Source organism: Ictidomys tridecemlineatus, chromosome 3 (genome assembly GCF_052094955.1).
Source record: "Ictidomys tridecemlineatus isolate mIctTri1 chromosome 3, mIctTri1.hap1, whole genome shotgun sequence".
In the NCBI taxonomy this organism is placed as follows: Eukaryota; Metazoa; Chordata; class Mammalia; order Rodentia; family Sciuridae; genus Ictidomys; species Ictidomys tridecemlineatus.
In genome coordinates, this window is record NC_135479.1 from 113,778,233 (window position 1) to 113,804,103 (window position 25,871).

Consider the following 25,871-nt stretch of genomic DNA (forward strand, 5'->3'; position numbering starts at 1 on the left):
ATCTATGTTTGTTGGCCTGCAGTTGGAATCTCTTAAATGATAAACCTGGAAATGTATTTTTCTTACACTGACACATCAGGTGCTAACAGCATTCTCCCTTTTTGAATTAGTTCCACTCTCTAAAATTATGATCGACTTAAATCTGTGTCCGTTCGGCAACATTTGTTGGAATAGTTCTAACTTTGGCTAAATATATTCTTGGCACCACTGACTCTTTCAGATGGAAGATGTGTCTCTTGATAAGTGAGCTGTTTTATTACATCTCTTTTATGTCAATTAAGCAGGTTGTTTTGCTTCTAAGTACTTTGTGTACATTATTCATTTTTTAACGGATATATCTCTCTAGGGTGTCTACTATACCCCAGATAATATGCTAAGCACTGGGGCTCATTTCTCTTTCTATCATATAAAAATGATTATAGATAGTATAGTATGAAGAGTACTAGATTTATCATCAGAAACTGTGGGTTTGGATCCTGTCTCAGCCATTTAGTTGCGGTCTGACCTTGCCCAAATTACTTAAACTACCTCTGCTTCAGTTTCCATTTTTATCTCAAATGGAGCTGATAAAACACTTCTCACTGACTTCACAAGAATTAAGTGAATGCCAAATCACTCCGAAATTGAGTAATGTGCATGCTAACTATAGAAAATTAGTCATCCATGTTTCCTATTCCTAATAAACTTATATTTCAATGGAGGACAATACAAATATTTACAAATAGTTACTGGCAAGGTAGACTGTCCATATGAAAGAAGGGCAGAAAATATAATCGTTTTCCTGAGAACTTAAATCCATTTCTACTTGAAGAAACAACAACAACAAAAAAGTCTTCATCGTAGATAAGAATTTATCTAGGACCAGAGAGACAGTGAATTTGGGTATGTAGAAAATGAAAAGTTCATTCCTAGTGAAGGGGTTTTAGTGACAGCAAGAAGTCATCAAAATTCATTTTTGAATTTACCAAGATACCCAAAACTTTTAATAAATAAACAACACATTTTAGATATTAAGTCTTGAAACTCTTTGACAGGGATAATTTTTTTTTTTTTGATGGAACAGAAGTGCAGGTAATCTTTTACCAAGCAATTTTAGCAGCATGAAGGGCAAGATGATCAAAGTACCAGATGGGATGACAATGAATCAGAGACTATAATTTTTAGACCACTGGCTTTTGGAGTAGGAAGGGTAGTAGAATGGTGTGTGGGGTGGGGGAGAGAATGTGCGAAAGTGGAAGATAGGGATAAATAACCAATGGGAAGGGAGAGAGGAGATTGAAACTGAAGGGGATAACTGATGTTATGGAGCCTGGGGAAGGGAAATAGAAACAGATGGAGGGCATCCTGTAGCAGAATTTATTTTGAATCCATAGGAAAAAGGAGAAGAAGAGTGGACACAAGGCATTTTGTGACAGAATCAAGTTAAGAGAGCAGTCATTAATTAGCTTAGGGTCACAATAAGATAAAAGGAGAATAGGTCCTGAGAAGCGAGGAGTACAGGACCCAGTGAAAAATGAACACATTTGATCCTTTATACAAAAATTAGGGAGAAGAGTGTTGTTAAAGATATGAAGATATAAAAATTTATTTCATGCCCTCCCTTTTTTCCTCCCTCCCTCACTATCATGGTATTTTCCATTTGCTCTTATGCTCTGTGCTCCTTGGCCATGAAGATATTTGAAGTAGAAGGTGGGTTGTGGATACACCCAGGTTGCAGGAAGGTAGCCCATAATTCAGCACATGAATGCTCTAGAGATACATGCCCTCACATGGGGCCGGAAAGTCAGTGCCTACTTCCCATCAGCTTGTGCCCCTTTCCACAACAGATAGATAAATGCCAAGTGAATGCAGCCACTACATTAGGACTCTCAGAAAACTGGATTGCTTGAAGCTCAACCCTACTAAGTCACCCTTCAACTGTGCTGTGGTGCTACCAGTCTGGGGTGGAGCTGCCTGTGGCTATCACCTGTTGTGATACCATGAAGATTCTGCACTACCTGACACTCTCCCAAATATGTTAAGGGACCCACAAAGGGCGGGAACAGAGAGAGGTGGTGGCCACTGGCTGGAACTTCAGTAGGAACTGGGCAACAGCAAACAGGCACACCAGTAGGAGGTGGAACCATATGTGAGGTAAGGCTCCAAGTCCCTAATACATGCTTCATTGTCCATCTCGATTACAAAATGCAAATTCCATGTTAAAATTACTAGCGGTTTTGAGGTGTAGCACCAGGCCTCAAGGAAAAGGCCTGTTACCTTTTCCTTGCTGAGACCAAAATATCTGACAAGAACAACTTACAGATGGAAAAGTATATTTTGGGCTCACAGTTTCAGAGACTCAGTCCATGGTCAACCAACTCCATTGTTCTGGTCCTGAAGGGAGGCACAACATTATGGCAGAAGGGTATGGTGAAGGAAAGCTGCTCAGTTCATGGCAAGAAGGAAGCACAGAGAGAAAAGGTACCAAAATATAAGCCCCCAGTGACCTACTTCCTCCAGTATGCCCCACCTGCCAATAGATACCACCCAACACTGTAGTCCATTCAAATTATTAAGCCATCAAATGGATTCATCCACTGATTAGGTCATACGTCTCATAATCTATTCCTTTAGCTCTGAACTCTCCTGCATTAACACATGAGCTTTTGGAGGAAACACCCCATATCTGAACCATAACAAGGCCCTTCTAGTTAGACACCCTTGTGGTTGCACTGTGAAGTCAACACTGTGTGTGTGTGTGTATGTGAAAAATGTACAAAACTTAGAATAAACACTGCAGAATTCAAGAGTATCAACATAGAATAATAAGTAATAGTATCTTCAATAATGCAGTACTTGGTTAGTGTCTTTAGGGATAAAGGGGAATGAGTGGATAACAGAGCCACATTTATGGGTTTTATGGGCCATGGGTACTTTTCCTATAGTAGACCCTTTCTCTAGAAGGAAAAAAAAATTCAAAACGTGTATTTTATGACTGCCTTGACATAAAGACAAGTATGTTAGAATTACATATGAAAATATATTTTTTAATCTCAAAGCTTATTTTTCTCTTGATTTTAAGATATTGAAACATATATGTGGGACTTATAATAATATAAGTATTATGGTAGTCAGAGGAATGGGGTAATAAACAAATGGAAGCTTGGGGTCAGATTGAGAACTAGTTTAGGTCTTATTTTGTGAAAGGTTTCAGAAAATAAGAGATTTAATTCTTTTATTGAGAGGCCAGTTATGTATCATTTGACTATTTTATTTTATGTTTGATTTTATTAATTTGCTTTGTCATATATGTCACATATTGTAATCAAGAAGTAAGTCTCCAGCTGGGGATGTGGCTCAAGCGATAGCTCGCTCACCTGGCATGCGAGGGGCACTGGGTTCCATCCTCAGCACCACATACAAATAAAATAAAGATGTTGTGTCCACCAAAAACTAAAAAATAAATATTAAAACTCTCTCTCTCTCTCTCTCTCTCTCTCTCTCTCTCTCTCTCTCTCTATCTATCTATCTACCTATCTATCTCTATCTCTATCTCTATCTCTAAAAAAAAGAAAAGAAGTAAGTCTCTAGGAAATAAATTCTAAACCAAAAAGAATTTTTGTTATCTTAAATTTTGAGAGGGAAATATTCCTGAATTATTTTTCTCCCACTTCCAAATAATTTAGTTGAGATTTTTTTTAAATGTAAAGAGAAATATTGGTTTTTTCAATTGGGATAGTTAAATATATTTTGTGAAGAGTAACTTCAGGGTTTTGAATCCAGCACATTTATATTTAACTTACAAGTGTTAATATTTCTGAGATAATTTTAAGCAATAGAGCATCAGATTATATATGAGCTATTTTATAATAATAGAAGTCACTTTTAACTACAGGTTAAGTGACTACATTAAAAGGGAATACAATTATTTTAATGGATTTATAATTAAGTACCTAAGTCGTAGATAGTTTAGAGGTGCACTTTAAATTAAATTGATCTTTCTTGGAAGCTTGGTTGAAAGCTGTTGGAAAAGAAAGGAAAACTAAATAAAAAAAATTCTGGTTTTAGTTTTATAAACAATAGAGAAGAAAAGGTACAGGGAAAGAACAAAAGAATGTCATTAAACAATAAGTAAAAAATTTCACTAAAAAGAAAGTATAACTTGTGAACCAACATAAAGCATTTATTCTCAATAGAAATAAAGTATAAACTTAAAAACGTTACCAAATTTGCTAAATAAATTGGCAAAATATCCATACTTTTATTTGTATATCTCATTTATAATATTTTTAATGTTTTAAAATATTTCATTTTTTCCTGATGGAATAGATGCATACTTGTGAATTTTACTCCCTTAAATTAACAAGGGGAAGAAGATGCCACATCAGGAGAGATAGAGAGACTTAACAAGGATTAGCTGGTGAGTTCCCCATAACTCAAAAGTGTTTAATTAGAGTCTGTGTTGCCATTGGTTAAACATGTTAAAGAAGGGCCTCCTATAGTGTGCAGGAGTCCAGAATACTTCATCCTTTAAGGTCCTCTTAAAGTGTACAATTGAATAAATCAGGGATTTCTACCATATCCATTACTAGAAGAGAAAAAGAGGGACCAGCAGCTTATCAGTTTTCAAAAACTATGAAGAAAACTGAAGATTTTGTGATATACATAACGAGCAATTGGATACCATTCTGTCATTAAATGTTAGCCGTACATGATTTACGAAGTAAAGGAATAAATTTCTTAATTATTTGGGGGCTCTTGTGTTGGATAAATTACTTTAAATCTTAGATTTTAGGTCTATGTTTCAGAAAGTGTAGTCTTTGGAATAAAACATCAGAAACACCTGGTAGAGCTTGCTAAAAGGTGAGTTCTGAGGCTTGTACTGAGACTAGCTGAATGAGAATATCAGAAATTTCAGAGTTCTAGAAATCTTCATTTTAATGAATTTGGTTTAAGTGCTGCTTGAAACTGAAAATGTGACCCAGGAGCAGCAGCACTGTTATGGCTTGGAGTTTGTTAGTAATACAGAATCTTGGGGCCTGCCCCACACCTAGAGAATCAGATTGTTCTTTTTACCATGATCCCGAAGTATTTTGCACACACGTTAAAATCTGAGAGGCCCTGATTAGATAATAACCAAACAGTGACCAATGAACCAATTTATTTTAAGTGTAATCAGTAGTTCATTTTCATTTAACAAGTATTTGTTGAAAATGAACACAGTACAAACTACGGTTAGAGAAGAAATGAAAGACAACATCTCATGGAATCAACAATGATGACATCATTTGGCAAGTGCAATAGTAGAGACATATCCAAGAGTGTACCTGGAAGCCACCTAAGTCAGTGCACATCAACTCTCCACTTGAACTGAGTCCTAAATGATATCTTAACCAGAAAGAGAATGGGCACAGAAACGCATTCCAGAAAGAGCCATGTTCTATGAGACAGAATAAAACCTAGAGACACACTGCAGTACAAGTAAGACTGAGGAAAACCTAATGCTAGTGTCATACGAGCAGGATCCAGATGTAGCACTGATAGACACATGAATATGGACCCATGTCTTCAATTCCACGTGCCTCAGTTTCCCCATTTGTAATATGGGGCTCTTCTTAGTGTCCACTTATGTATTTGGAGGATTAAGTAGAGTGCTTAGAAAAATACCTTCTAATTATCCAGTGCTCAAGAATATCTAGTGAATGTTGTTTTTCCTGTTAATAAAAGTAACTATTATTTCCCAAACATTTGAGAAATTATGTTAGACTAATTATCTTTTTTAAATTATTTCTCACATTCATTCTATGGGAAAGGTAATATAGCCCACTCCCTATTGAAGAAGATGAAGGACATAAAGACATCTTAACTCATCTGTCCAAGGGCAAAAAAAAAAAAATAATATGACCAGAGTTTACATAGAAATGATGGTAATAAAAGAACAAATTTTAAAAAGAAAAAGTCTGATTACCCATCCAAATGAGTTACTAGTTTTCTTGGCAGTGGAAGATATGCAGGACTTTGCACGCCATGGTGAGGTGTTTGGAGGACAGGCCAGGGACTCAGAAGAACACTACACCCAAATGAAAGTAAAGAAAGAGGAACCGGTGAAGGGCCTCCAGGAAGAATAGGGTGTGGGAGAATTAGGAGATGGTGGTATTGAGGAAGCCAAGACAAACCAGTGAGTCAAGAATGTTGTTCAACAATGTCCAATGATGAAGAGGTAGAATAAAATGAGGAATAGAAATGCTCATTGGATTTAACTGAAAGTTTCTTTGTGATTGTCCCAAAAGCATTTTCAAAGAATTAATGTCTTATTAACCCAAAATCAATGGATCAAGGAGGGAATGAGCAATGAGTAAATGAAGATAGTAGGACAATTTTGAATAAAATCAAGAAGATAATAAGTTAGATAGGGTGTAGAGAAGAGAATATTAAAGATACAAATAATTTGCTGTGTCAATTTCTTGATAAGTTAAAAACAATTAAATTCCAAATATAAGTGGATTTGTAAGACTGAGTACTTTCTAGATCTGTAGTACCAAAAGATGTTCTAGATTTAACTTATACTTCCCTTGCTTCAGTCCCGGAATCAGCTATTTATCCAAGAACTCTGTTTCCTTTGGTAAGAAATAATAAGTCCTAGGTAGCTAAGGATATAGCTTGGTGGTACAGTAGCCAATGCCCATTGGACACCTTAGTCCTAGCATGTGCAAGGTCCTGGATTTGTACCATAACACACATACACACACACGCACACACACCAAAAAAAAAAAATAGGAAGGAAAAAAAAACAAGAAAAAAAAATTAAGTTCTGGGATCCAGATGTCTTTATTTGTTCTCAATTAGCATTCATTACTTTAAGGCCCTTTCAGGGAATAGAAATAAGAAATAATATAATAATATATACCTATGAATATATTATATGTATTTATGCACACTCAAATTATGATATAATAATATTCACACATACATTTGATAACATTATTTTACCCATTTTAAATTTCTTGGCTGTGTTCAAGGTAATATAGTCATGTAGGAGAATTTTTTTCCCAAAGAGAGAAACATTAAATTATTCATGAAAATAACTTAAAAAGTTATTTTCAAAGGTTTATACAAAATAACTTAAACATACAAGTAGATGATAAAAGGATAAATAGGAGTAAAATAATAAAATTTGGCAATAGGAAGAGTATGAGAATGTTCATTAACAATTGTTTCAACTTTTGGGGTTTGAAATTTTCAGCTATAAAGATTTGGAAAATAAAAACATAGGTGTTTTTAGCTAACTCTTTTTGCCAAGATTTGAGATAGAGAAATATAGATAAATATTTGTGTGTGTATGTGTATAGATAGATAGATAGATAATAAATATATAGAGAGATATTTAAAATATGAATAATAAAAATAAAGGTAAATATATATTTATATTTTATGACATATACATATCATAAATGAAAGTCTTGCTTGGGATTGTAATAAGGTAAACATGAACTATTCTAACTGATATTTTCTCTTAGAGTCACTGAGAGCAAAAGATGTGAAATTTGAGAGTAAATTGCAGAGAATAAATAGGGTGTGCAGTCACTGTTGAGGTTGATGGGAGATGCTTGCTACTGAGCACTGGGGATTCCAGCAGATGTTGGAGAAAAAGCACTTGCAGAGACATAATTCATCATGGCTACATGATACTGTCCAGCAAAACTCAACAACAAACTATAGAAGTTGAAAAAGAGTGGATTATTTGAAGACCAGCATTTCCTATGTATTTGTAAGAGACAAATAATGTGGCAAAATTATAGATAATATTGGCAAGGGAGATACTGTGTTGGAAGGATAAATTGTGGAGTGAGAAATACAAACAGGTTGAGAATTGAAAGTGGGAACAGTTTTGGTTGACAGTGCTCCAGAATGGTTGGGGAGCTGGAGACTGGAGTGAGATGGAGACAGAGCCCAGTGAGTATGAAACTGTGGAAGTAAGATGTCTAATGGACATTGGCTAGAAATTGGGCTGAAACTCACATAATAAGGTGACTCTGTGCCAGGCAACACCACCCTCAACATAAAGGCATGACTTCAAAATTAAAAGAAGGGAACAAGGAAGGGGGCATGCCAGAAATCACAGTTTCCAGGAACCTCCATCACAGAATATTTCTCATTGAATCAGGTCCTTTAATAAGCAATATTTTATATGTGCATTATAATTATATATAATAGTGAAATTCATATACGCCATATTCATATATGCCCATGACAAAATTTGATCAATCTTATTCCTCATTACTTCCCTTTCCTTCCCTTCTTCCCTCCCTCTGATCCACTTGCTCTACTCTGCTGTCCTCTGTTAAGGGATTTATGTATATTTAAATTCTTTAAAATTATTTTACGAGGAGTAAACAATGGGCAGCCTTTAAATGATTTAAGGAGACAAACATTTTGCTAAAAGAAACAGGATATGAATTTAATTTTTAATTCCTTGTCCTACTTTCGTGATTTTATATATTGCAATTGGTATACAACAACTTTATTGGTGCTCTTATACATACTACATTCTATGTATTTGGGAATGTGATAGAAGGAATATTTGTGGTAACTTCAGAAAGGAAGGCATATTTTTAGAATGGCTGAGTAAGCTACAATTAGAATAAGCCTATTATAGATAACCATAAACTTGATATTTGCATGTGTATTGTTTTTTTAAAAATTACCTAAGAGGGTCTGGGGATGTGGCTCAAGCAGTGTCACACTCACCTGGCACGCGTGCGGCCCGGGTTTGATCCTCAGCACCACATACAAACAAAGATGTTGTGTCCGCTGAAAACTAAAAAATAAATATTGAAAATTCTCTCTCTCTCTCTCTCTCTTAAAAAAAATTATCTAAGAGTGAATAGAGAAATGAGGTGACAATCTCATTTTTAAGGCATTTTAGCCTGAAAACAAGTTCACACCTACACCTGTGGGCAGCCAAAACAGGGACAGTATGTAGTGGAGGACTGACCCACATATGGATGTGAGGGAGCTGCACAGGTTCAGGATGGAGAACCCAAGTATTTGAGGAAAGAAACAGTTCCCTATGGTGTTCGCACAAGAGGGAGAAATAGTGCCTCTTCCCAGCGGCCAGCCTGGAAAACTTCATAATGACAAAGCCCTGAAATGAATAATCAATATCTCCTCTCAGTATTGGAGTATTTTTAGCCCTCAACTCAATGCTGCTCCTGTCACATAACGAGTCTGAAAAGCAAGGCCTACAAGGACCAGACTGTTTCCGAATAACTAAGTTTTATTGATGAGCAAAGCTCAATAATATTTAGAGGAATATGAAGCTGTCCAGCTCTCAACAATATAAAGTTCATGGCATCTGGAATCCAGTTAAAACATTAGTAGCTCAGGATGCATGAAAGTATGACTCATCGTGAAGAGGAAAACCAGTCAATCAAAACTGAGATAATTTTTGAACCTGGAGGTGGAGGAAAAGCAGCAAGATTTTATTGTTGTTTTTAAACATGATAATCAAAATTCTTGCTATCTCCACAGGGAAAATATAGGTGGTTTAATATTGCCTACTCCTTCCTGAAAATTGTGCCATCTCATTTGCCAAGAAAACAAGAAACTTTACATTATGGGAAGTCAATTGGAGAGGTCTTAAAGATTTCTCCCCTAATCATATGTTAGCAGGCATATACAGAATACTAACCTATTATTTGCAATTGTATTTGTAAAAGTATCTAATTAATAATTACATTTTCCTGAAATGGAGGCTTGGATAAAAGTCACCAAACACTAGAGGAAGGCAGGAAAAGTGGCAGGAGGTAAGGGGTGGGGTTGGGGGGGAGAGAAAGAGAAGGTGGGGGGGAGAGAGAGAGAGAGAGAGAGAGAGAGAGAGAGAGAGAGAGAGAGAGAGAGAGAGAAGCAGATTGTATCCCAAGAGGTAATAATAAAGTAAATATTTTAAGATGTAAAGTAGAAGTTTAAGTAGTCAAGTTCTTGCGCATAAGTTGGACAGGTATCTATGGACCTCCAGAGAACCTCTCACAGAACAATTTTCTCTTCCACAGTTTATAATCTCTCTGCTATCAATTATAATTTGATATCCCAAGGGGAACAATCTTAGGTGAGGAATATGATAGAATATAAAACATCATGAAATTAGCCTAGCAAATTAAGACCCATTCTATTTGCTCTGAGACACAGGGAAGTTTTTTTGTTTTTTGTTTTCATAAAAATACCAACTCAAAATATAGAAGTAAATATCTAAGTATATAAATAAAATTTTGTGGATAGGTCTACCATTGTTATTTCATATAGACCTATCTATGCAGCTACCAACCTGAGTTTCTCATAATAGTTGCCTGGTAAATGACAATAATGAGATAACAAAGTGGATATTGGGTGGGGAAAATGGAAGAAGAGGGATTCTCTCAAAAGGTAATTGTTAACAGAGTTTACACTAAACATGCTATCATCTAACCATTCATCTTATTCTCCTTTCTGCAGAGCAAAATTATTAAACCACTAATCATAATATGAACAGAAAGCTTATTTAAAAGAGTTTTGGTGTCAGGCCCAAAATTATCTGAGATTTTTAAAAAATCTGAATTCAAATCCTAGATGGGTCAGTAGTAAGACTTCAGTAAATTGCTTAATTTCTTAGAATTTTAGCTTCATCTTTAAAATTCATAATAATTCCTATCTCAAAGAAGTTTCAGGAAAGACAAAAGGTGGTAAAATAGTTAAGGTGTGCAGCATATTGTAGGAACCTACATGTGCCAGCTCCCCTCTGCCACTGCCTTTTGTTAGATGAATCCAGAATATAGAACTGTTGGCGACAGAAGAGTCTATGGACGGATTTGACAGAGTCATTCAAAATCTTTACCTTTTCATATAGACCTATCTATGCAGCTATGCCTTTTCTGGCAAATATTTTTATTATTGCCATACTGTTTGACAGTCCCCCGAAAATTATTTAAAGCATATAATGATAAACATGAATAATGACATAGAGATATCCTGAGAATAACAATTCCTATCTCATAGGGACTCAGGAGACAAAGCAATGACAAAACAGTTTCCTGTCCGGGATATGGAATAGCAGATGCTTTTCTCCAAAGATATTCTTACATCCAAAATAGTGGCCTCATTTTGAGATACTATATGAATTAATCAAGATTGATCTGGTTGCACCTGAGAGAGATCCACATCACACTGACTTGCTATTATTGCCATTTAACTGGGGGGAGAATGTTATAATAAGTAAATGAAACATTCAACTGTGCTCTGTGTGATAGAACATAAGATATCAGGCAGAGTTGTATACGGGCACTTAAACACTCTCTTAGAAGGCTGTCTGTTTTCATCTCCTGATTCTGCTCCCCACTGGGGTGTCTGTTCTCAGGTGGATTCTCCCCATGGTGGAAAATACATCCCTTGAAATCTGTAAGCTTTCCCTATATTTATAATTGCAGATTCCACGGAAAAGATAGCATTTCCAATTAGGAAACTGGACTTATCATCGAAGGTCCTTGTCAGGATTCTGCATCATTTAGCTTGGGTCACATACCCATCCTTGAACTTCTCACTGTGGATAGGGAGAGGGAGTCCTCAACTTGTCCCATAGGTCCTGTGCCTACCTATTGGTTTAGTGGTGGTGAACATGGGGCAGAAAGGTGGGAACAGGCTCATTTTATCCCAGCCCACAAGAAAGAAAAAAAAAAGAGAAAAGCAAAAATACTCTGTGCAGATGAAAATATCCACAAGAGCCTTTCAAAATCAATATTGATGAATCATTATTACAATGATTATTATTATAATCAAACTGCCATCCATGGGATAAATTGTGAAGTTCTGGGATATTATAAAAGGAATTAGTTCAGATAAGCTAACTTGACCCTTTTGATTGGGATATGGAATATGGTCAGTTATAAAGGGTCCATTGGAGGTTACCGAACAGAGAAGTCGGTCCCTGAACTCCTTTTCTGAGTCTTAATTGCCAGCCTGTGGACTCATGTCCTGCTACCCCAGATGCCCAGTGACCTTGGGCTTTCCCAGGCCCTGAGGCTATCTCTGCTCATCTGTTTTTCCCTCCCTCGTTTCTATTAGAGATCTTCCTCTTCCCTGCATCTCAGCCATGTGGAGATAAAACCTAATCAACACAGCCACTGAAAGGAGAATGTTAGTCACACATTCACTTTCCTAGAAGAGTTTTCCTGTTGACACAAATAATCAGTAAGAAAGAGGTTTGGGCCTGGGAGCTGCCCTTATACTTTTCTATTGTAGGCTCCAGTGTGCACTCTGTCCTATACCTAGGAAAAGTTGAACCCTCCAAGCAATGACTTCTTAAATACCCAGGGCTCCAGATGTCTTTCCCTAACCTAAGACTACTTGAGTAGTAGGCTTTCAGAAGGGTGTTTGAGTAATATCTAGATCAATCCAGTTTATTCAGTCAAGCAAGTAGTCAACCAGACAGACATTATTTATTATCTGCCTTCAATTTTTAAACCCATATTGGTTTTCCTATCTCCTGTGGTTTCTCTTCTTCCTGTCTAGATATGTCTCTATTCCCCATTCCTTTGGGAAATGCCTTCTAATCATCATCTGAAAGCTAAAGTCATGTTATACACAGAGGGAAACAGTCACTATCCAACAATTAAAATCTTAGAGGAACACACCATTCATTTTCTTAGGGAATGAGTGAAATATGAATTTGGTTCAAGGTTTATGCTTCTGAAAACCTTAACTCATTTATTCCTGGAAATATTATCTTTAGTTCTTAACTCCCCAAGTCTCCCAGAGTATTTGGATTTTCTTTGAAAACTGGAAGACAATCAATGTATTTTGAACGGAGTAAACACAAAAGTAGAGGCAATTGGCTAGGCCAAAACAGTTATATGAATATTTAAGTTTTATTGGCCCACTCACCTTCTTTTGCTTAATCAAGAAGCTCAAAATAACTTTGTGTATCATTAAATATATGTCAAATTTATGTTTCTAGTAGTCTCTGTGAACATGCTTTATTTTCATTGTTTTCTGTTCCCATGCACAGAAAAAGTCTGATGACAATATTGTATCACAATATAACAGAGCTTTGTCACACTGTGGTCATCATGGATGATACTGAATCATGATATAGATGAGGCAGAAACATAACAGTTCCATGAAAACATGATGTTGCCAGAATCATTTTCAATAAGGAATAAAGAATACGTCATTCTGGGCTTGGAAAAAAAATTAAAGAATTAGAGGTCCCCAAATGTTTAACTTACTACTCACATTCTGCATGGCAGCAGAAAGATCTTATCATTGCCAAATTTACCAGATTATTTGCCATTCCCATTTTATTTTAGCAGTAATAAAACAATTTTAGCAATATTTTTATTGGTTGTTCAAAAAATTACAAAGCTCTTGACATATCATATTTCATACTTTAGATTCAAATGGGTTATGAACTCCCGTTTTTACCCCATATACAGATTGCAGAATCACATCGGTTACACATCCACATTTTTACATAATGCCATATTAGTAACTGTTGTATTCTGCTACCTTTCCTATCCTCTACTATCCCCCTCCCCTCCCCTCCCCTCCCATCTTCTCTCTCTACCCCATCTGCTGTAATTTAATTCTCTCCCTTGTTTTTTTCCCTTTCCCCTCACAACCTCTTATATGTAATTTTGTATAACAATTAGGGTCTCCTTCTATTTCCATGCAATTTCCCATTTCTCTCCCTTTCCCTCCCACCTCATGTCTTTTCCTCTTGCTCTTCCTCCCTTCTCTGTTCTTAGTTGCTCTCATTATATGTTTGGCATTTGTTTTTTAGGGATTGGCTAGCTTCACTTAGCATAATCTGTTCTAATGCCATCCATTTCCCTGCAAATTCCATGATTTTGTCATTTTATAGTGCTGCATAATACTCCATTGTGTATAAAAGCCACATTTTTTTTTATCCATTCATCTATTGAAGGGCATCTGGGTTGGTTCCACAGTCTAGCTATTGTGAATTGTGCTGCTATGAACATGGATGTGGCAGTATCCCTGTAGTACGCTCTTTTAAGGTCTTCAGGGAATAGTCCGAGAAGGGCAATAGCTGGGTCAAATGGTGGTTCCATTCCCAGATTTCCCAGGAATCTCCATACTGCTTTCCAAATTGGCCGCACCAATTTGCAGCCCTACCAGCAATGTACAAGAGTACCCTTTTCCCCACATCCTCGCCAGCACTTGTTGTTTGACTTCATAATGGCTGCTAATCTTACTGGAGTGAGATAGTATCTTAGGGTGGTTTTGATTTGCATTTCTCTGACTGCTAGCCATGGTGAGCATTTTTTCATGTATTTGTTGATTGATTGTATGTCCTCCTCTGAGAAGTGTCTGTTCAGGTCTTTGGCCCATTTGTTGATTGGGTTATTTGTTATCTTATTGTTTAATTTTTTGAGTTCTTTGTATACTCTGGATATTAGGGCTCTATCTGAAGTGTTTAAAACAATTGTTCCTTCTCTTTTCTGAAGACTCCCCTCCTTGGGGTGCCAACCTATTCTCCTACCTTCTCTCACTCCTCTTTCTTAATCTCATTTTCTTTTAATTTGACTTTCTTCTTTGGTCAATTTGGTTGTCAATCAATTTTTTTTATTTTTGACAGATATTTATGATGCAACTACTATGAAACACACTAAAATAGATACTATAAATAAAGTGGGAAGCAAAATATATTTCAAAGAGCTAACAGTAAAGTTACTGGTTTCCTGGTTTGGGTATTTGTTTCCTTGCTGTTCCTTAAAATCACATGAAGGCATGATGGTATGACATCTCTTCCTTCCTCCCTTCAAAGCTAACACAAAGAATTAGATTTTCAAATCCGTCTCAGACAGAACAGGAATCTATCCTGGATCATGCTTTACTAATAATTTCAGGGCTATAAGCAATCAACAGGCATCAGTAGAACAGCGTGAAGACAGGAATATTCCTCGGTGGGTCCCCAGATTCTTTCATTCTGCAACACACTACTCTAATCCAGAATAGAAGAAGATCCTGTGTGTGGTTTTTATTCTACATACTATCAAGAAATACATAGGGTCTGGGATTTTGCACTACTTTCATGCTAATAAGTTGTTACTGTTTCATGGATGCTGACAGAAGACTTGAGATTCCTAGGTCAAAGGCAAAGGACTTAATTATTCATGGCAAAAGCAGTAGCCAGGGTTTCATTTGTTTGTGTCAATTCCCCATGTTTCCCCAAATCCCACAGCAGTGGCACGAAGGGCCTATTATGGATGCCTATGTGTGCAATTGGCTACCTTGTGTCAGGGAAACACTGAGCTTGGGGAATCTACTTCTTTTATATTAGTGGAAACAAGGCTGTTCTTTTTCTCAAGGGAGATGTTAGCTCATTTCTCCGTGCAAATACAGATCTGAAAACTGGCTTGGGTAAAGTGTGATCAGGGCCAAACATTTTTAGCATACCCAGCCAGAATGTGTAGAGTCTGTGTCAGATTCTCTCCTCACATCTACCTTCTATTGACACATATTAATGTAATTTGAGGTTCTTAATGATTTGAGAATCGCCCCCCCTCTCTCTTATATATCTTTAAATTAACTCTGTTGGTCCCTCTGCATGAGTATCAATATTTCTGCAATATTGTCTTAAGTAATCTGAGTTAAAAACTCTGTCTCACCATCACAATTTCCTGTTCAATGACAAGCCTTCTCCTTAGTAGTCAAACTTACAAGAAGGCATATCTTAACTCACACCTAAGAATCTATCTCAGCGGATGAGTTAATAGCTCCAAAGGGAAGGCAGTACCAAGAAAGTGTAACACGGAAATCAAATCTGACCTAGAGTCAAAGAAAATGTCAGGCCTCTCTGAAGTGGTGGTGTTTGGGTGAACATCTATAGGATACATAGGTAGTAACTATGTAAAATATGTGAAGATGAAGTAAAAGTGGGTACACAGCCTTCAAGGAACTTAAAGAACATGAGTGTTGCTAAAACATTGTAAAATGTAGATCAGACCATGCAAGAACTTGCAGACCACACTGGTGTTCAGTCTAACCCTAAGAGCAATGAGAAGTGATCAGAGGGTATAAAACCACAGCAGGAGTGAGGGGTGAGGGAGTTGATCACATTTTTATTCTTAACACATCACTGTGATAGAGCATGAAGAAGGTATTGGAAAGCCCAAGGATGGACGTGGAGAGAGCTATTCTTAGGCCATTTTAACCATCCTCAAAGGTTAAATTAGTGCGGTTAACACTGTGAAGATGAGAATAGATTTGACATGTATTAAGTAAATCTGATGCAGTACAATCTGACATGAGATTGAATATGAGTGAAGGTAAGGGAATTATCAATAGGAATTAATGATGTACATGTCAATGGATGGTAGCTGAATGTCCCACAGATATTTTTCTCCTGATCTTAATCCACATCTCAGTTGCCAATAGATATCCCCAACTTTCCATCTCACTTGCCCATCAAGTAATTTAAGTTCAAAACTGAACTATTCCTCTTCATATCTAATATTTCCCAAATCATGCTATTTCAGCAAATGCCATAACCATCCCTCCAATTGCTCAAGGCAATTAGCCTTGAAATATTTCTCTCCATCACTTCCGCTTAATAGCTACTGCGTGTCCATTTCATCTAAGTTATTTTTTATCTGCCCATATCTCTCTATTTCTACTACTAGTACCTTAAGTCAAGTCTTCATCATCCTTCATCTGGATTTTGGAAAAATGATGAATCAGCCTCACTTTATTACTGACATTCTCCTCTCCTCAAGAGTCCTATTTGCCTCTTTTCTGAATTAAGTGCTTTATGCTGAAATATTCTACTTTTATTCCTTAGTGAAGTTCTGGGTTAGAAAACTGAGGACGAATTAGGGAAATAATAGTATCCACAAAGTTATCAGCATTCATTCATTTCCTACCAAGTAGGATCAGGGAGTCAAACTACCACAGATTGTAGCTGCCCAGAAAAGAAAAAAGGAAAAAACTGAGGGCAAAGATTAGCGGGGCGGGGGTGGGGATTATATACAGGTTATATACAGATGGATTATATACAGGGAGAGTGGAAGGAAATGGCTCAAGGAGGCATTTCACCAATCCTGGAACTGTAAGTTGTACCATGACTTGGTATAGGCAATTTGATGCACCCTTAACATATGTAATACAGAGGAACCAAGATTGTCCCAAATGCCCAAATTCATTAAAACCTTCATAGAATATAATTTCTCCAATAGATACTACATAGAATAAATAAAAAGCATAACAAGCAGAACTTTTTTAGACCCTTGATTAAGCACATTTTGAAACATTTTACTGATTAAAAACATCTCTTCAGTGGCCGGGGTTGAGGCTCAGTGGTAGTGCCCTTGCCTAGCATGTGTGAAGCACCGTGTTCAATTCTCAGCACCACATAGAAATAAATAAAATAAAGGTCTATCAACAACTAAAAAAATATTTTTAAAAAGCTCTCTTCAAAAAGTAGATGATAAAATCTACTTTTGAGCAGCACTAAGTGGCTTCCCTTGGCACACTTGGCTTTACCCACATGTATGTAAAGGATGATTTTACTTATGAGCAACAGAATCCAGATGCTTAAATAACAAAAGAGGGTTATTGAGTCACTTGACCAACAAGTTCAGAGGTAGTGAGGACTTCAGATATTATTCAATCAGGGATCCAACTCCAGTCCTCTGTTGAGTCCTTCCATTCCATCCCACTTGTTGACTTCATCTTTGATGTTGCTTCATTCATGTAGCCAAGTGGCTACTGCAAAATGTCTCACACATATACATTACAATTTCCAGAGCAAGAGAATATCTATGTCCTAGGATTCCCAACCTATATATTGAGCTTCATGTTGATTGACTCACATCTGAATTTGTTCACAATTTGTAAGAAAGCCATGCTAAGACAGATAAAACCCAATCCAACTGTTGTGATTTTTGGAGATGAGATTATAGCAAGTCCGCCTGGACTTTGGAGAGTGACTGTGTTCACCAATTCCATATAAACTACATGGCATACCTAAAGTTAAAGATGGAATTTCCAAAGGAAAACCTGAAAGTTATTTGGAAAGAGAAGATTGGAAAATCCCAAGCAGGTAACCAATCAGTCTTCACTACAGGCACAGTTTAAATGTGTTCATCAGCAATTTAGAAGTTGTATTGTATCCTGTATTTTAAAAGCTACTTTTGAATAATCAGAAGCAAACATCAAGTGTCTGCTGCAGGAGTGAAGAAAGAGTAAAGAGATCCAAAGAGCCCAATTCTGAGAAATCTCATTGATGAATATGGGAAGATAGGAAGATTGAGTGTTGTGCATGATTCTCAAGCCACTCATTCATTCATTCATAGAACATTTTTAGAGTGATTAGTCCATGCCATAAATGTTTGATACAAAAGGATATTTGACTTCAAGGTATTTTTTTCTACCACACACTATGGAATTATAAGTAAACGTCAGAAGTTTTGATATCTAGAGTAATTGCCACTTAGTAAAAGTAAGGCCACATAGGAAACATAATGGTGTCTTTACCATACCATTTGATATTTCCTCCATACCTAACTCTTATACAATGCAATCTCTAACATAAGCAAACCCAAGAATACTTATTTTTCAATGAGAAGCTCTCTGAGAACAGTATATTAAAATGCAAATGGAAGCATAATTTGTCTTACTCTGGTTCTCGTGTAAACAGTCACAAAATTTAAGAAAAATAATATGATCCAACTTTGGTTGTTTGGTAACAACAGTGGATCATTGTTGTCTCAGGGAGCTTTTATGTGCAAAATACATTTTGATAATAAAGTGAATTCCTTTAAGCTATTAAATTCTGTGCCCATCTGGGGAAATATTTGGGGAGATAAATATAGCCAAAAAGATATTAAAAGGAAAAATAGCAAACATAGTTGATTTTTGACAGTTTTTTTTTTATATTCTGAAATCCTAGGTCCATATCATAGTGATAATACTGAAAAAATTCTAATCACTTTGTCATTATTCCCAGCAGTGTCCTGGAGTTCCAATTCTAAGGGCAGGGCTTTCTGGAGGCATCTAACATGAAGATATAACTCAGAGAATTTTTTGAGAAATTGTTTCTTCACATGAAGTATACTTGATAATAACATTTTAATGTAATATTGACATTTCTGGTTTTTAACTCTGTGGAGCAGAATCTTGATGAAAAAGAAAATCACTTGTGACAGCTTCAGCCTGAGTGTCTAATATCACAGCAATTTAACCTGGTTTTATCCTATATCAGAGGTACTCTATCAAAAAAGAAGCAAAGTTTCCTTCATGTTTTTCTTCATTTACGGAAGTGAATTCATTTCTCACAACAGATAATGCCAAAATTGTCTTAAAGTTATTAATTATTAGAAAGAATATCGTGGAAAATATTGATAGCTTATTTTGGAGGTTTGTGGTAAATAGTTGAAATATTTTATAATTTTATTTGTTCTAATAGGTACATTTTTATATATTTAAGTATTTTGATTGAGAATTTATTTGGACTGAACTGGTCTGAGTTAGTCAAGCAACTAAGAAGTTAAGCCAACCATCATATTCTCATGACAGTTATGGCTAAATAGAAGACTATCTTTACTCTTGCCAATTGTAATATGGTCCACATATCGATAGCATCAGATTTATCTTGAATCAAGTGGGAAATGCAGATTCTCATCCCCTACACCAGATCTACAGAATCAGCATCTGCATTTTTAATAAAATACACTGGTAATTGAAGTTCTATCTACACAATGTGATTTTGGTTATGGCTACACATTACAATCACTTAGAGTACTTTTAAAATGTTTTGATTCCCAGGATTATACCCAGATCAATTAAATCAGACCCTGTAAGAATGGAATCCTTTCTTTCTTTCTTTCTTTCTTTCTTTTTTAATAGTACTAGGGATTGAACAACCTCTGTATTTTCTAAAGGCTCACCAAGTTATTCTAATGAGCTACCAGGTTTGAGAACTATCGATTACACAATGCCCAAATAATCAGCTAATTCAGTATATTCTGAAACAACAACAACAAAAAAAAGTCAAACCAATTACTTAGCATTTGGTACCACTCTATAAATGATTGATTTTTTTTTAACTTTTAATAAGTTTGCTTTGCTACTGCGTGAACACAGCCTATTACGGCTCCAACTGCCCAGAAGTGTATTGTATTGTTAATCAAGAAGAGGAATGCTTTACTATCCCAATTAATTTAAAAAGGTTTTATGTTTGTTTCTCAACCACTTCCTTTTACCAACCCTATTCTCCAGCCTGACAGATCGAAATGATGAATTTTATACACTGTGCACATTTTAACCACTGCATCTATGGATTGTCCACTCACTTCTCCAAGCACTCAGTTCTCATTTTTCCCCTTGAGCATTCCTTTCTCACCCTAAGAAAAATGAATCCCCCCCCTAATTCCCATATGGCTCACATCTCTTCTTTTATGGTCTTACATAAGATCTACCAATTAGTGAATTAAAATTACCTGTTGTTTAATTTCTCTATGTCATCAAGAATTTTTAACAATCTATATCAAAATCTTAAATGTGAATGGAGAAGAAAATCATAGCATAGTACATATGACTATCATTGTTCCCATTATAGGTGAGAAAATTGAGTCTCAGGTAGGCAAGGTGACATGTGTGTAAGATTCAATAGTTAAACTATTTTTCCTGTGACCATCTGTCTAAAAGTACAGAGAAATTTAGATGGTCTTTGGGTGTGTGGGCACATGAGCCTGTGTTTGTGTTTCAAACAGAATATAGTATTTAATTATAACTCTGGTGTTGATTAATGATGTGGAAACATAAAAACATACTTAGAGAAATTTCGTTCTCAAAATCTATGCCCACTCTTGTCTTTAGAATGAACACAGAGATTTTCTTATTTTCACTAACTTTGTGCCTTTGATGAAAAGCTATTAAAACTTCATGAGTGAGTCAGGAGGAGCTGGTCAGGGTGGTCAGATTATACTTCTTTCTTCAAAATTTTTTTTTGTTATGAAAGTAACACAAGGACAACTTTTTCTTGAAAAAAATAGAACACTATACATTTGACAAAAATCTTTTTGTCATTCAACTCCAGTATGCCCATCTCAGACTCCCTTTTCTCAGTAACAGTCAATTATTTATATCTGTGAACATGCTTTAAAATGTTTTTCAGTGTGCTCAAGAACATATAAATAGTGTGCTATATAATTCTCAATGGTGGCAAAGTCACTTATCATGTGAAATGAAATACTCTTGGGAATTAAGAGTTTCACTTATATGTCCAAATTTAAAAAAAAAAAAAACCTGGGAAAGAAATCTAAGTCAGAGTTTGATGGAGTTAAGATTCAAAATTATATATCAACTCTGCAGAATAATGCCCTAAAGACAGAAAGATAAAAATTTACCCTGCATAAATATTAAAGTCCTGCATAAAGTATAGGCAACAAATGGAGAGTTCTGGTTTAATATTAGTTTATATGAAAAAAGACCTAGAGGTTTGGTTATCATATTACTCAAAATGTAATAAAAATTCTAGTTCTTTGAAAAGTCAGTAATTCTCATATCTAAAATAAAATTTCTTTAAAATATCAGGGATTACTCCAAACTAACTTATTTTTGAAGGAAAATACTAAATTGTGCAAAATATAGTGATCTCCTGGTTTTAAAGTGTAGTTCTTGTTTGGAGACTTAATATGTTCTTCATAATACTTCCTTTCTTTTTATATTAACACAAAACAACAAAAAGCAATGCCATGTAAAAGAAAGCTCTTTTGTTTCCCTTCACTCATATCCTTGCATCTTTATTTTAATATAAAACATTCATTATATATCATGAGATCTTTGCATGACAGTTATTGTGAGTCATTGCAATAGTATTCATCCTCCATGTTGATGTCTTCTTGAATAAAGAACTTGCCTTGTGGAATGAATGTCACTCAATGTATTTTATGCTGATAATTGTCTTGTAGGATGATTTATATTTTGGTGAAGAATATTCACACCCAACATTCTTTGCTGCAAAGTCTGGGATGAAGAGCAGGAAAAATGAGGACATTCTCTGCATGAGACTTGTACTTCCTGTATTGGAAGAGGATTTTTTTCCCTTGGAACTTGCCAAAGATATAGATTTTTATTTTTTAAATTCTGAAACAAGAACATTTAGAAGTTCTTCATCCTCTGATTACCTGAAAAATCCCTCCATAGCCTTATGCTTTATGGATATTTTCTTTTTATGATTATATATATATATAATCATAAAATATATATATACTGATTACATAGTGCACAAGGAACTATAGGTTTACAGAGATGAAATGATTTTTGCCTAATAAAAAATTAATATTATATCATAAAATATCATAAGTCTTGACCTCTATCCAGTTTTTCTAAAAATAAAGCAACCTTTCATATCAACATGGTGATTCAGAAAATGGCAGCTTGAATGAGAAGGAAGAAGCTGAATCAGTGGAACAAATGTGTTGATATGTTTTTAAGGACACCAAACCATGGTTTTATTTGAATTTATCTGTCTTTGCCCTGATGTCTACTGCAGCATATGAGAAGGAGATTCAAGGTCTTAACTCCATTACTGGTTTTATTCAACAGTGTCAGACCAATAATAGGTGTTTATCTACTAGTTTGTGCTGCTCCAGATAGAGTAGCTCATTGTAATTCTTCCCTCCAGTTTTTCTTCCACAAGGAAATATCTATATATCTTGGACCTGTCTAATTATCTACTGTGTGAAGAATAGAAAACTGTGAGACAATTCCTAGGCTCATTGTTTCTGGGCTTCAAAAAGCTCAATAAAGTTTCTACCTGCATTTTCTTGTTTACATAGTAGAGCAAAGTGGATCAAACAGGTAAAGATTTGTGGCAACAGAGATGTTGCCTTTGTACAATATAACACATACTGTGTATCACAGAAACATTGTGCCACTTCTCCGAAGCTGACATTGGAATGACATTGTAATCCTGGCCATCTGTCTTCCTCCTCTAGATGTGGATGAATGTGCGGTGGTGAATGGAGGCTGCCAGCAGCGCTGTATTAACACTCTGGGCACCTTCCACTGTGAATGTGATACGGGATACAGACTCCATGCTGATGCACGCACCTGCATAAGTGAGTAAATATTAGAACCAGCTTGAAGCCATTTTCAATGAAAATCGACCTGCCCATGTGGGGACAGGAAGAAAAGGTTTTTCTATTGTGGAAATATCTATAGAAGCTGATAGTTCTCAAGCACAATTCTGTCCTGTAGAATAAAAAAAAAAAAATGCTATTAAAAGATTGAAAGAAAAGAAACATGGGGAAAGAAATATAGAAATTAACATTCAAAAGCAAAGCTTGAATCTCTAAATGTGGGAGTATTTCCATAGCATATAATTTCTGATGTATTCAGAGAAGTATAATTTGTTGGTTATTGCTTATGTACAGCAAGTACAGCACAGAGCCACAATGAAGTGAGGATGCTGAGCCGTTGTAATTATTAGCTATAAGTTTCTCATTTCAACCCGGGCTTAGAACCGGATTCAAAATCAGAGTCACGATTAAAATTCAGTCCTCATGAATATTATAACAGATTATATGTCGAAGACCTTAGAGTTACTCAAGCACAATTAAAACTGCGAACATTGAATCTACATTATAATATATTTATTTGCATCACACTGTTCCTAAATATAACTTTTGTGTGATTGGATTATTACTTTTTATCTTCTTTGTATGTTTCTAAATTTTTATGAATTTCCTAAAATGAGAAATTTAAGAAGTGTATACTACTTCTATAAAGAGAAGAAATAGAATAAACTTTAATAACAGTCCTAGCCTTACAATGTGTAAATGTTCCTTGTTGTTTTCACTGAAGTCATGTACATAAATGTATTTTTTAATTAAGTCATGATCCTAAGATGATGTAATGATATATTACACTTTTAACTCCAGGTGCCCTTTAAAACTAACGATCACTTTAAAAAGTAGCACTTAGTGTAGCTGGCTTTATTTAGATAGAATGTGTTAACTAGTCCACCCACCCAAGATTATAGGCATCTTATAATTTATTCTACACAAAACTTGTAATAGAAGTCAGTTTCCCCTAGTTTCATAACATTTTCTCCTTCTTTCTGTATTTTACTATGTATTATATGAAGTAAGAGAAGACCAAGGTAAACAGGTGAAGACATCCTGGTCATAAATCTGATTTTGGTACGAGAAACAAGATATGAAAGTATGTTAGCAAAAAAAAAATACTTTTCCAAAGTCAAGGTCAAGTAATTGTACTAATATCTAGGGAGCCCAATATCATAATGATTCTATCTACTGCAAACACAAGCTGTGGAACAGAGCACATGCACATTATTTAATCAAAACACCCTCTTCTTTTGGCAGGATTAATGGTCTTAGCAATGAGATTCCTTTTCCCAGCCCCAATCCCAACCTTGTAAGGTCTTCCACTGGTAGCATCCTTAAGCTGCCTCTATTAATTCTCTGAGTCACAAAATATTTAGCAGCAGCAGGATTATTTATACTTGCAGATGGGGTATTTATCAGTAAAAGCTGAGCTGGTGAATTTTTGTATCTGATATACAAAATTTTTTGCAAAGTAGTGATTTATATGAATCAATGATATCTGGTCTTTGTGATAAGGCAAAATAAACACTCTAGTTACCAATTAAATTGTGTTTATAAGAATAATCAGTTCTCTAAACCCTGGAAGTTATTAGCTATTTCTGAGTAAAATCATTAAGCTCTCTTTATTCCTTTACCATCACTGCCCTTGAATTTTCCAATTTTTGTTTTAATGACATCAGGTCAAAAGTTGAGTTGGATAAGGATGCTATGGTTTATCTTTTATATTCCTATTTCTTAAAAGCCAATTCTTATTGTGTGTGTACATGGACACTATGATAATAGCTTATTTGCAACTCCATAAACTGATTTCTTTATGCAGAATTTCAACATAGTATGCAAATTAAATTGATTCAAGTATATATATGATGAGTAAATTAAGCTAATGAGAAGTAGGAAATTCAAGAGTGTAATTATTTCAAAGACTTTAACTCCTTGGATTCCATTGCACAGGAAGTACTGGACTTAAATCCCAGCTCTTGACCTTCATGAAAAATTTTATACTATTGTCACATGCACACATAGAAGTATATGTTTCAAAAGTCCTCTCAAGAGACACATCTGACACAGTTTATAATTACCTCAGTCTTGTTAAAAGGAGTTCAAGAAGAATTTCAGCACTTTGTATTCAAAGTTTAATAATATGACCTTGAGGGCAACTGTTTGTTTATTTATTTTAAAAGAAAGGCTTTACTATAGAGAACTGAGTGTTACATTAGTCTATTTTGGATTAGATTGTAGGAAAGTTCAATTATTTTTTTAATAATTTTAAAACTGAGTTGTCTCACTTTTCCTTTGGGATATTTTAATTGACAGAAAACTGAGAACCATGATTGATGTATATTAGGAGATTATGTTAGAAATTTGTTTTGACCAATGGTAGAGTCACAGAAGAGAAGATGGAGCTATGAAAATTTATGATTTTGTCCTTGTGGTCTCAGTTTCATATAACAAATTTGTCTGCAAAGTTTTGGAATGCATATAATTTTTTGGAGAGAAGGGCATTTAATTTCTCTAAGATTCTTAAGTCTGTGGTACCCCCAAATATACCATAGATCCTTTTGTCTTTTTGAAGGCACTTCTTAAAAAGACGTGTACATGGGAGAGTCTCATGACACTTACATTATGACACTGACTTATGATACTGCAATATGGGCTGAGGCCAAGTTGTCAGTGACTGCTTCTGCCTACATTCAATAAGATTCCAGGCCAGAGGCCTCCATTCCTGCCCTTGAGTAGCATGGCACCTGGCCCACTGTCATGGTCCTGAAA

At 35.5% G+C, this 25,871-nt stretch overlaps 1 protein-coding gene across 8 annotated transcripts in view; it reads left to right on the forward strand.

Moving 5' to 3' along the window:
- Nucleotides 1–25,871, forward strand: part of LOC101973364 (EGF-like and EMI domain-containing protein 1) — a 616,632-nt gene that overhangs the window by 418,630 nt on the left and 172,131 nt on the right. For all 8 annotated transcript variants that reach the window (XM_040270043.2, XM_040270041.2, XM_040270039.2 and 5 more), the window contains one exon: nucleotides 22,971–23,093. In XM_040270043.2, the coding sequence (XP_040125977.2) occupies nucleotides 22,971–23,093 (123 nt within the window). The remainder of the gene's footprint in view (nucleotides 1–22,970; nucleotides 23,094–25,871) is intronic.